The 13,486-nt window shown below is 35.2% G+C and overlaps 1 protein-coding gene across 2 annotated transcripts in view; it reads right to left on the bottom strand.

Annotated features, from left to right (window-relative positions):
- Positions 1–13,486, bottom strand: part of LOC139315391 (rho GTPase-activating protein 39-like) — an 86,082-nt gene that overhangs the window by 11,074 nt on the left and 61,522 nt on the right. For both annotated transcript variants that reach the window (XM_070941634.1, XM_070941633.1), the window contains exons 2-5: positions 11,976–12,374; positions 3,855–5,160; positions 2,306–2,858; positions 924–1,013 (exon numbers count right to left, since the gene is read on the bottom strand). In XM_070941634.1, coding sequence (XP_070797735.1) covers positions 924–1,013; positions 2,306–2,858; positions 3,855–5,160; positions 11,976–12,374 — 2,348 coding nt within the window. The remainder of the gene's footprint in view (positions 1–923; positions 1,014–2,305; positions 2,859–3,854; positions 5,161–11,975; positions 12,375–13,486) is intronic.

Here is a 13,486-nt window from a genome sequence, read left to right as displayed (position 1 = left end):
TACTAATATTACATTTGATGCAAGACAATACATTAAAATAATCAGAAACTGCTCAGAGTAAAGCATATCAATAGACAGAGCAGTCTTAAGATCAGGTGAAACACTTTTTAAAATAAGAATGAAAATTATCTAGGTGGAATATAGGAGTGTGTGTGTGAGGGGGGGAGTTGGATACAGTTTATCAATGGAAAAATGTATTAGTAGGTAAGGCTGTAACAAGAGCAGAAACTGGCACTAATGATGTTACCTAGTTAGGGTAACGAAATATCTGCAAGAAAACAAGCAAGTTCAGAGAGCATCAAGGACCCCTCATTTCAACCCTAAACTACAAATATTTTCCTTTACTGATAGCAGAAGCTGCCTGCACTTAATTATTAGGATTTTTAAAAATAGGCATCAGCTATTGGACTGAATTGAAATTCTTAAGACTACAAAGAAATGGAAAAAGAAGACCATCTGCACAGAAGTATGACCAAATTAGCATTTTTGCTGGACTTTTTTGAGGCTTGGAGCCAATGATTATAACTGACCCCATCTGGATGGAAAGATCCCAACTGCTTTATGAAAGTAAGGTTGCAACCCAAACTGTGTTTATTTGGTTACAAGTTCTGTTGAAATAAATGAGACCGTATATTGAGGCAGTATTTATTTATAGTTAATCTTAGAGTTTACAGATGCAATGTTAATACATTAGATTACTATATAAAATATTCTACGGAATGAATAACATAATAAATTCTATAGATATCACTAGTAGTTAGTTCATTTTGCATTTGTTACTATTTCTGTATTGTTGATACTTGCATATGCTCCAGACTGAATTTACCTATATTAAAGTACAAACAATCGCAATAATGGGTGCAAAATATCTGTGATACCCAAACAAAGATATGTGCTGATTTTTGTTTTCTTATATGTTTTACCTTCATCCTCTGTGCTTTGTTTTCTCTTTTTCCTGGATTTTGAGTTCTTTTTGTTTTTCAGATCCAGAAGTTCCTTAATGCGTTGGGTAACTGAAAATACAAAGTATTTTTAATTGAGTGATGGCAAGACAGTCAAATATTTACTGTCCTCTTCCATCTGCACAAGGTTGACTTCATTGAACAAATCCAAAGTGCATCTCCCTGTGAAACATAATTTGCCCATGTGTATCTGTTGTTTTTCTTTACGCTTATCACAAGCAATAACATGAGTCTCAGGCCCAAACCTTAATATCTCACAAATTATTTGAACAATGTATACAATCTAAAAGAGGCTTGGAATTTAAAATATTGTTTCTCAAATTATTATTTTGACTAAGTATCTAAAATGTTTGTTTCCCCAAACTTTTCAAACCAGTATGAACTGTGCTCTATCTGGACTTTATGCTATTAGAATCCTGGGATATAAAAGAGATTCTTAACTAATTATTTGCTTTCAGTAAACTTCAGAATACCAAAGAATGAAAAAAACGTCCTTATATAAACATCCAGTTTTTTCCAGTATTCAGCCTAAAATGTAAAAAAAAAAAAAAACTTTAAACACATAGCAGTTAATTATATATGCTTAGATGGGAAAACAATTTTGTCTGAGCACAAAAGCTAAACAAGATTAGGCCTCTTTAGGTCTTGGGTGAAAGATTATTAAGCAATTCCAGGACTGTAGGCTAGATTGTGCCGTTGAAAAACTTCCTGGAAGAAGGCAAGGGCAACTAACTTCCATACTGTTATCAAGAAAACACTCCTGTAGTCACTAGGAATTAAATTTCACTCAAGTGCAGAGTTATATATCTCATAATTTAATGTTAATATTTAATTGGTTTTAATAGTTAAATTATGTTGATTTACTTTGTTTTAATTGTGTATACTTCCCAGAGTCACATGCAACTATATTAATTAATTAATTAATTAATTAATTAATTAATTCAATCAATCAATCAATCAAATCAATCTTTGTAATAATTTCTTGGAAAGTTATCAAAAATATTCTTTTATAGAAATATAAAGTTTTTGTTTTAATGAAACTGAATCTCTACCATTAAATCTAAAGAGAGATAAACCCACTAAACATTACAAGGAATTTTTTTTTCTTTCATTTTTTTTCTTTTTCATTTTGCCTAGGCCAAAGAAGCTAGGTTCTCGGCCAACACATACTGCATTTTATAGGGAAGAAAGCAAGCTTTGGTCCTGAACACATTTAGTACTATGCACTGCATTGTATTATGGTAATACAATGGGGTATAATAGGTACCCCTATTATAATTTACTTTATTTCATCTACAGGTGTTTAAAGTACTGTAATTTACTTTATTAAATAAAGCACGTACTATTTTCATCTGCGATTTGGCTGAGGTGACGATAGATGTAACCTTCCAGATAAGATTGGAATTTGGGTGATGGGGAGAAAAAGGCCAGACTAATTGCCATAAGTTCCCAGCCCCGTGCCAGACTTTGGTAGCACATATTGTCTGTTGTCTGTCTGATTAGTTGAATGTACAGCTCATCCCGTAAACCTTGAATACTCCAGCATTTGGTGATGGTCATCAAAGCGACATTATTGCGGTCCATTCTGGCTTGCCGGTCACCCATATAGATTTGTACCAGTTTAAATATTTCACAGGCTTCCTTTTTGATGGTGTAGTTACTGGTGATAAGCATTGGCTTTTTGATGGAGCCACCATTCCAAGATAACATGTTGGCAATGGAGAGCCTCCGACGAAAAATGCCCTGAGTATGCATATTAAGATTTTTGGAAGCCCAGTCAGTCATGCTGCTTTGGGAGATGGGCTTTCGTATGGTGTGGAAGGGAAACTGATATCTGATGTTGGTTCCAGATTGAACGTTATTCTCTTCTTGAGAATCAGACCCAATTGTTCCACACTGTAAAAACAACAGACAAAAAATCATGAAAAAGCTTTCTGAGTTGATAATTTTCTTTGAACAAAAATGACTGAATTTGGTCATTTTCTTCACCTGGTACCTCTAGTATCTGATTCTAGAAGACTGGATTATGCAGGCTAATTTTAGACTATTCTATTTTACTCATTCCAAGAATGTAACTCAATTCCTGTATTATTGTTGTAAGTAGCTTTTGTATGTGTGTGTGGGGTCTACTGTAACTTTGAACGCTTGCTAAAAGGCAGTCATAAGTCAAGGATGATCTATATCTGACAGCACTACTGTATGAACAATCCCATTTATGCAACAAATACCAATTTTGAGTACTGAGGATTTTTCAGTATCTTTGTTAGAAGTGTAGTTTAATTCATTTAATAATATTTAATGTATTATGCCTAGCAAAATATAAGAAAATTGTTATTTTTGGTAAAATATATCAAAATAGTATACGTAGAAAAATCAATAATATTCTATATAGGGCAATAATTTGGCATAAATTGTAAATAATTTACAATTATAGCATAACGTTTTTCTTACACTCTCTCTCTCGCTCTCTCTCCTAGATAAAAATACAATCTATTTTTGCCTTCTACCATCTACATTTTCAAATGAAAACCTATAATCTTGACTTATTTGTGGTATATTATATCTTACCTGGGAGTATTATTATTGAATAAAACTTAGCAATTTTAGTAAAACTTCACATTAATATCAAACTATTAAACAAAAGAAACAAATCTTTTAACCATAGCATTAAACCCATATACCTTGTATTATGATCTAGTGGTATAGATTAATTTTTCACTCCCAGCATGGTATAAAGTATGTAAACATGTTTTAATTAAATTAAAATTTATAATTGTTAAGTGTATACCTGACGATTTCACCATCTCCAGAGCTAGAAAATGCCTGACCTCCCGACAATAAATAAATACTCTAATATGATAGTGATTAAAATGGTTTGATAATAATAAATACCTGTGTTGATAATTGTGCTGTGTCTGATGATGATGGGTTTATCAAGCTGGACACATTCTTTTCTAAAGAATCTATTTTTTCATAAGTTCTCTTCTGTCTCACCACATCTTGCTGTATTGCTGGATCATTTGAGAGGCCTTTACCCTCCATTGTAGGCCTATATAATGACCTGTTACTAGATGTAAGATCATCTCTTGAGTTCCTGCTATTACACTTTTTAAAGTAGTCTGATTGAAACTTAATTTTATTACCTTCTAGCATACTCATGTTGTCTATCATTTCTGCATCTAAACTACCTTTGCTCCCCCTGCAGGCAGCAGATCTATTCACTACTGCACGCATCTCTGCAATAAGCTTGTCATTCAGCACAGTAAGTTCGCTGTTGCTGCCTACAGAACAAGGTCTTCCCAGGCCTGGAACGTGTCGTCTTCCTTTTCTCTTTCTTAAACTTGGAGAAGGACCTGTCGAATAGCCAGAGTCTTGCTGACTTATCACTGTAGGATATTGAGTCTGAACACTGCTCTGCTGGCGATTATGGACTTCCATATTTTTAAGAACATTAGCTTCTACGACTTTCCATGACTGCTTGAAGCTCTCCCTAGAGCTAAGCTGACCCAACTGGGATTTATCAATGCCATCAACTATCACAGTGGTAGAATGAGTTTTTTTGGATGACTGGTCAATGTTGACCATGTGTTTAATATATTCTTTTCCCACAGGGCTGTATTCTGTTGTAGACGGGTTTCTCAAATGCTTTTTTCCACCCTGGTGTTGCTGTATACTTGGAGGCTGTAATAATTTAATTGGTTGCATCTTCTTATTTAAGCTATTGCTTGGGGACAACTGTGGAGTTGTCCCACTCATATTTGTAATTCTAATGTCCATATCTGTAGGAGGTTCATCATAAATTGGGGAGTCAATTGATGGTTCATCATATATTGGAGGTGGAGAAGCATATTTGGGAGATGCAGGCAATTTTTGTAACTGATTTCCTGAGGGAGGCTGAGGAGTATACCCATTAGTTAGTACCAGACAAAATCCTCCATTCTCTGTCTTTTTAATTTTCATTGAACGCTTCATCTCTACTGGAGCTGTAGATTTTGGAGTTAATGAGTTTGGGACGATAGACTGAGACTGGGCATATACAACTGCTTTGGGATTCATTGATTCCTGACTGCTGATTTCTGAATCGTTTTGCATCTGAAAGGAATTGCTTGAGGAACAATTTGCTTTTCTTAGGCTATTAACTTTGACCAGCATGGCTGCTTTAGTCCCTGGCAAAGGCTGCCAACCAGTAAGGGTATCTCTGTAGAAAAAAAAAATACAATGTTAAAAAATAAAACAAATGAACACACACAGCCTACAAAATGCCCCAAAGTTTGAAGCTATCTATATCTTGGGAAAAAGGCAGGAAATTTCACTAATTACATTGCAAAAATATTTTCTATTTTCTGTCACAGCTATTACAGAAATATGAGAAATTTGAGAAATAATACTTGTTCAGAATTTTTTATATTGGCCAGATTTTTCCATATGCATATTTCTTTTCTGGGTAAATGAAATTACAGTACTGACTGAATTTATTCAATCTTTAGTGAAAGAAGTTTTAAATACAAGTTTAAGCGGTTTTAAAAATTATTTTGGGATAAACAGCAAAAGGGCGATTAGAACTTTAATTTTAGAAAGTTACAAGCAGACTACATGTCCAGAGGGATTTGAAATAAGATTTTGGAATTCATTATAAGAATGTTTTCCATGGGAAAATGTTTTTGTTTTGATTTCTCTTTAAAAAAAAAACATGATACAATGAGACTGAAGGATTGAAAGTAGAACGAGCTCAAAAAAACCCTAAAGATTATAATTAAAGAACATTTTATTTACTAATATGGGGTAAAATATCTTAACAGTGCACATACTTAAGGATATTTTTGAACAATGGACTCAGAAGTTAATTTTAAGTTAACAGTGCCTGCCTCTTTAGAGAGACTGTGTTTTAAAAGCTATTATGGAAGAGGAACAATTTTTACTGGAGCAAGTCTGAAACTGATCTGAAAATAGATTTAAAAATGAGACTGCAATAATGACATGGTAAAAGATGCTATACTGTACATACAAGAGAAACCAGCTGATGTCTTAATAATGAAAAGAGATATACAAATATTAAACAAAAAGAGTGATCTAGATAACTTTCCTATATTGGATTTACAAGAGACTTGTTAAAGCTTTGAATTTTTTTTTGAGAAGGAACAAAGAAAAAATGAAAAGGAATCAAGATTCCACAGGTGGCACGTGGAGCCATATCTGTGGACACGTGAGCGTTGCCCTAGCTCAAGTCCAGCATGCATGTGTGAGCCGGCCAGCTGATTTTCGGGCCTTCTGGACCCACCGGAAGTTGGGAAACGAGCCATTTCTGGCCTCCAGAGGGCCTCCGGGGGTGTGGAGCCCTCCCCAGGCTCCAAGGAAGCCTCTGGAGCCTGGAGAGGGCGAAAAACGGGCCTACCAGTAACCTTTTTCCCATTGCATGCCAAAAGCAGGGGGAGCGTGGGAGGATCGTGTGCACATACGTAGGGTGCGAGGGGCATTGAATTATGGGTGTGGGCACGCATGCGCGTGATACCCCCCTCCCTTCGCTTTTGGCAGGCGACGGCAAAAAGGTTAGCCATCAGTGATCTAGGACATTATTTGAGAAATTAAAGATCAAAATTTTAAAAATAAAAGGAAGGTATATAGGTAGTCCTTGACTTATGACCACAATTGAGCCCAAAATTTCTGTTGCTGAGACATTTGTTAAGTGAGTTTTGCCCCATTTTATGACTTTTTTTTGCCATAGTTGTTAAGTGAATCAGTGCAGTTAAGTTAAGTAAATTTGGCTTCCCCATTGACTTCACTTGTCAGAAGGTCACAAAAGGTGATCACATGACCCTAGGACACTGTAATTGTCATAAATATGAATTAGTTGTCAAGTGTCTGAATTTTGATCATGTGACCATGGAGATGCTGTAATGGTCATTAGTGTCGTTTTTTTTTCCAGTGCCCTTGTAACTTCGAATGGTCACTAAATGAACTATTCTAAGTCATGGAGTACCTGTATGAAGTTGGTTTCTTTGATCAAGGTTCTAAAGTTACTAAAATTATTTATACTTGTTGTGATGAAGAGAGAAGTTATTACTTTTTATAATTCTTTTTCTTTTCTTCAGTATGTTCTTATTTTTATTTCTTTTGTATTTTTGTTTCTATTTGGTTTTTTTTTCTGTACTATTTTTTATTTTAGTTTGTGGTTAGTTTGCATTAGTTTTTATCTTTTTAACTGTAATTTTAACAATCATTTCTTCTTATTGATTCCAATTGTATTTGTTATATTCTATTCCCCTTTTATTATTTTATGTTGCAGGTCATTGACCAAATAAGTATTATATAATTATTACAACTTTAAGCCATTTTAAGATAAATCTTAAGCTATAAAAAGTATATTTGAGGAAAGGAAAAAAATAGAAATAAGATGGGAAGTTAACAACCACACACACACACAAAATTCAAATAAAATCCATCCAGTTGGAGTAATGGAACTGTCTATTGTATGTAGTTAAGATCAAGGATTTCAGAAGAAAGTCCTGCTTTTTTTTCTTCTCCAAGTAGTAACTTCAGTGCTATTAGAATGTGAAGGATAACTGCAAGCCTTCTTCTTTCTAGAGAATGACTGCTGCTTTGTCCAATCAAGCAAAATGCTCTATCTCTGATTCACCAGTCTAGCCATCATTTCAGAAAATTATCTAGTGGCTGAGCAATTCTATGGTTAAATGTTGAGCATGACTAGTTTTAGAAGGAATTGTATGGGAGAGGCTTTGGAGAAAAATAAAAAACGAATTCCCTTTATTTGAGCTTTTCAGCATGAGATGATTTACCAGATACTTTAGATGGCACTGTTGTGCTACATTACAAACTGGGTATATGTTACAAATATCTTCTTGAATTTTGGACAAATCTCCACTGTCTAAATTCTGTGCTGAGAAAAAGAAAATATAAAAGGTAGTTGGAAAACATTTTGAGGTAAAAAGGATTCTGCAGCATTTCTACAAACTGTCACCTGATTCTCCAAATGCTTGCAATTTGTGGCTTGGAGTTGTACTATAATCTCTACAATCCATTTAATGCTGCTGATTCCTTAACTGCCTGTCTGATAGATATTCATAAAAAACACATATAAAAATAAATTATAAATTACACAGGCAGTGTATTGGTTATCTTATATAGGGGAATTTCTATCTCTCAAAAATCTTGGGATAAAGGCAATTTTCAAGCTTTTACTTGCACAACATTTTTAGCCTGCTGTCTTTCTATTTTAAGCACTACTTTTTTCCTCCTCTATTAAAGTTGCTCTCTACTAGCTTTTTCAACCTATCATGTTGTTGTAATTGGAGAGTTATTCATGCAACAACAAATTGACAGGTTAGAACAGATGCATCCCAGTACTAATAGGAGAAAGCAAGGCTGCCTGCATCTGCAGTTCTGTTAGGTCTTGCCAGCTTTCTGTTAGAAAAATATGTCATAGGTGCCAACCCGAGATATACTGCAAAAGAGCTTGTGTTATGCATGATTACTAGACAGGTGCTCCATCAGTTTTGAATAGCTGCCTTTGTTCATTATCAGATAGTTAAAATGTTATGGACAGCTGGTCAAATGGATTATATGAAACTTCCATATTAAGGCTTTCTAGTATTTTGTTTGTACTTCTATATCAGTTGTGCTTTATCAATATCTTACTATATAGTTCTGTTTATTTTCCTTTAAGCAATAGACAGGGCAGTTCCAGGCTCAATATTAAAATTGGGAAATGCAATCAGGAATACTTGCCACATGCTGCAAATATTATCAGTGCAATGACAATGGATATATTCTACTGTTTTCCTAGAAATAATGTGGAAGTAGTTTGCCACTGTTTTCTTCTGATCTGTTATTTCAACTTCCCAATCTAGTCTATAGCTTTGGAATTTCCTGATCCTGCCCATCCGAGTACTAATATTAGCTCTGACCATGCTTAGCTTTTTCAGAATGGAGGTCTAAATAAAAAGTAACATTTAAGCATTATGTGATTTTAACATGGGCTTGATATAAAATAATATATGAACATACAATACACCTAGTCACATGATATACAGGTAGTCCTTGATTTACAACCATAATTAAGCCCCACAACTACGGTTATAAGTTGTGGTGGTCATAAAACAGATCACTATGTGACTGCACCCAATTTTACAATCTTTTTTGAGGCAGTCATTAAATGAATGTGGTGGTAGAACTATGGTCATTAAGCATAAATGTTCACTATAGGACAGTTTTTGCCAGAAACCAGAAGTAAATGTGGGCTGGTTGCTGAGCATCCAAAATTCGGCCACCTGATCATGGAGGGGAGGCGACATTGGAACTTTGAAACTGGTTGTAAGTTGCTTTTAGGGGGTCCATCGTAACAGTCACTAAATGACTAAATTGAGGATTACCTGTATATGCTACGAAAGGTTTTGATGAAATGTAACTACATCCTCTGTACAATTCTGTGCAGAGATCAGTTGCCAGGATTTTTTTCCATTTATGTGATATATTGGCATTCTAAAAAAATTGCCTTTTGCTTTGGAAACTATTAAAAACAATCTTTTAAGAACCCAACTTTGGGACCAAGGACTGATCTTTGGCTGATTTTCAAATCACATTTTTCTCTTTCTGTGAAATACCAAAGGGAAGAGGATCAATCCTTCCTTTTCAGCAATGTGGAAATAAATTATTTTAACTTTATTATTATTTATCTCTATTTCAATCTATTTCCAGATGCAATAGAACTATAAACTTATATATTTCAAGTCAGCATGGTAATTATATATGCTTAGCAAAACTGTTCTATGCAATATTGGTCAAGAAAATCAACAACAATTATAATAGTTATTCAGCTCCTGCACTTTATCTCTGAAAATGATTTACCCTATCATTCAAGGAAGGCTAGTTCCCACATGGGAAAATATAAATTACTTTTAAGGAATACAGTGTGTCCTATAATCACATAAAGGGAATAGCAATAAAAAAGATGATTGTAAGTAAACATTATTTTTGGTCTTGGCAATGCAGCCATTTAGCTCTCTTAAATGTTCAGCCTTAGAAAAAATACAATTTCTTCATTGCAGTTGCCTTCAAGAACTTTTAATTTATTAGAAAGAGTTAACATTGTAGATTTTAAACTATGCCTGAAATAACCAAATTAAAAAATATAACTATGGGTGAAAAAGTGATGATCTCATGAACATTTTGCAGGTAGTCTAATGATATCAGGAAAATAGGTTTCAAGAAAGCTTCTTTTATCTTAGTGCCCTTCAAATTGTTGGACTATATCTTCATTCCCAGTGAATGAATTCATTTCTATTTTCCTGGCATTAATATTATTAGAAACAACTAGAATTTGTAAGATGACAGTACTGCAACTTTTAAAAGCTTTTGAAAATCTTATGTTAGAGCTTTCAAAGTCCTCTAAATGTCTAATATTCAAAACATATAACAACTCTGAAAAAAATACAGGAATCAGATTTAAGATATGTCTGACAATGAGTACACTTTGGAAGAACCCAGCATTATGAATGAGGAGTATGAGAAATTACTAAACTGGGAAAATTATTAAGAGGTAGTATTATGCCAGCATAAGTAAGTAAAATTACTGGGAAAGACTCAAATAAATGTTGGAAGTGTGGTAAAGCAAAGGGCATCTAAGTGCACATACAGTGGTACTCTGAAGTAGTACAAAGATTCTGATAAAAAATGATTAGAGTGATTAATAGTATGGATATAGGAAAATTTAGTTATGTTTCTGAAATATGTTTACTGACATTAGTGAGGCAAGATAACTGTTCAATTCTTAATGATTTGAGCAAGGCTAGCTATAGTATAAGAGATGTGGTGGCTCAGTGGCTAAGACACTGAGCTTGTCGATCGAAAGGTTGGCAGTTCAGCAGTTCAAATCCCTAGTTCCGCGTAACGGGGTGAGCACCCGTTACTTGTCCCAGCTTCTGCCAACCTAGCAGCTTGAAAGTAAAAAATGCAAGTAGAAAAATAGGGACAAACATTCCGTCCGCCTTTGGCATTTAGACATGCCAGCCACATGACCACGGAGACGTCTTCCGACAGCACTGACTCTTCAAGCTTTGAAACGGAGATGAGCACCTCCCCCTAGAGTTGGGAACGACTAGCACATATGTGTGAGGGGAACCTTTTAGCTATAGTACAATATTGGAAAAACACAACATAGAGACATCAGTTTTACATCTTCAGTATTAAAAAGCTAAGAAAAATTGTTGTGGTAGAAAAATTAACATGAGATGTGTTAAAAATCAAGATGAGAGGATTAGGATATACCAGAAAGGTTATTTTGGTTTTGGTTTGTGAAAAAGTAATTCTACTACTGGAATCTTGGCATGTTTTTAGATCTTTTCAATATATCTGCTGACTTTTAGAATCAGAAAATCCAAAAACATTTTTTAAAAAAGAAAATACCGATGTTTCAGGCGGCAATTCTATTATGCTTCTCTGATTGGTAACGGAGACATGTAAAAGCTGGCTATAACATTCTTTTCTTGGGAAAAGGGAGTATGACTTGGGGTTTTGTTCCTATGTACCTACAATCTTATGGCAAGCAGCAACACTGAGAAGTCTGGATGATTTCTATTTGAAATAGTGTTTTAATCAAGAACTAAGAGTAAGTTATTTGCTGTAAAATTATTTTTGTCAGGTGGCAAATTTTTAAAAACCGGATACTCATTAACCCTTCCATTGATATTTCTGAGATGCTAACTGGCTTGCAGCTTGAGCCTGATATCATGGGTGGAGAAAGATTGACGGGCCCAAAGTCACCCAGCTGGCTTTCATGGCTAAAATGGGACTTGAAATTATAATCTTTCACTTTCTAGCCTGCTGCTTTATCCACTAAACTTAACTGGCTCTCTACTTATCTATTTGTTTTTTACACTAAGTAGCCAAAACTATTTCTAGTATTATGTGTTTCATTTTAAAACAAGGATGTTTCTCCCTCTTCCCTATATAGCTATAAAAAAGAGAAAAACAAAATAGACAAATTTGAAAATGATTTACCTTTCAGTTTCTGGCCTCTTCTCGAGACTGATGTTGTCTTTACTGTTCTCCATGTCCTGTAGAAGAGTTATCTGGATAGGAGTATTTCGTCCCTCACTACTTGTACTGTTCCTGTGCTGTGATGTCCTGAAATCAGACTGGGAATTACGTTTCATGGCTTGGAGCTGAGCTAGTGGCACAATGTCACAACCCTGAGGCCTGTGCCACACAGTCTGCTGAGTGATGGCATTATAATAATAGAAACGATTGTTGTTTTGATCAAAGAGTTCCCACCACTGGTTTTCATCAGACTGCCGAACTCTGAGATTAGGTGGTGGATCCCAACCACACTCTCCAGTTGTCAAATTGACGTACATTCGCTCCCTAGAACGGGGCTCAATAATTTCTACCCAATCTGAGCTGAAATAAAAAGGAAATACAGTTAGTTCCAACATAGTTAGTTCCATCAAAACCACAATACTTTATCCTAACTACAGAAAAGATTGCACATAGGACCAGTGGCTACCTATTTATAAAGTCTGAGAGATCTGTACCATTCTGATGGATTATATATCAATAAGTATTTAGATTAAGTTTCTAAGATTAAAAATGCTCTAAACGTGGGTAATAAATAAAAGTTTATTTACACCAACTTTCTATTACAATATTTGAAAAGATCCCAGTTCTATCCTAGGAACTGCAGCGTCATGAAACACACAGAATGTAACAGAGGAAATTCCATACTTTTTTTTTGTAGTGGCTCCCCACAAAATTTAGAAAATCTTCACTATGATGCAATCTTGTGAAGCCAATTCATAAAAGTTGCTTGCAAGGTAGAACTTCTACCATGTGGGTGTGTTTTAAAAAGCAGCAATGCTATCTATATATATAAAAGCGAAAACTACTCACGCCATAATCACAAAATCTCCAGAACTGTAAAGCCTACAAACTTGAAATTTGCCACATATGTTCCTCTTGGCTTCTAGGTGCTCACTAAGAAAGGGTTTTATGAAATGACCATCAGAGCATTAGTATTTCCTATATTATTATTAACACTCTCTGAGGAGAGTGTGTTAAGGAGCTAAGGAGTTCTACTCCCCCTCCCCACCTGAAATCTGTTCCAAATGCAAAACACAAGCAGAGGAGTTTCACTTTCAGTTTTACTTTCACAGCAGGAAGCAGCTTTAATACAGAACACTTGACCTAAGCCAGCCAGGCTCCTTCCTGTCTCCTTCTTGCTCACACAGCAAATATTGTTTCACTTTCCAAACAGCCCTCTGATGCTAAGGAGTTCTACTCCCCCTCCCCACCTGAAAAGAAATCTGTTCCAAATGCAAAACACAAGCAAAGGAGTTTCACTTTCAGTTTTACTTTCACAGCAGCAACCAGGGGATAGGGGAGCCTTCAGTGGGGCAAGGCTGAGGGAGAGAAGGGGGATAGGATAGGATAGGGTTCTGTGGAGCAAGACTGAGGGAGAGAAGGGGAGAGGAGAGGCCAATCGTAACTACTCATTAATTGTCAAGCTGTGTCGA

Source organism: Pituophis catenifer, unplaced genomic scaffold (assembly GCF_029215685.1).
Source record: "Pituophis catenifer annectens isolate HBS135680 unplaced genomic scaffold, rPitCat1.0.hap2 SCAF_3, whole genome shotgun sequence".
NCBI lineage: Eukaryota > Metazoa > Chordata > Lepidosauria > Squamata > Colubridae > Pituophis > Pituophis catenifer.
This window is presented reverse-complemented; position numbering and strand designations above follow the sequence as displayed.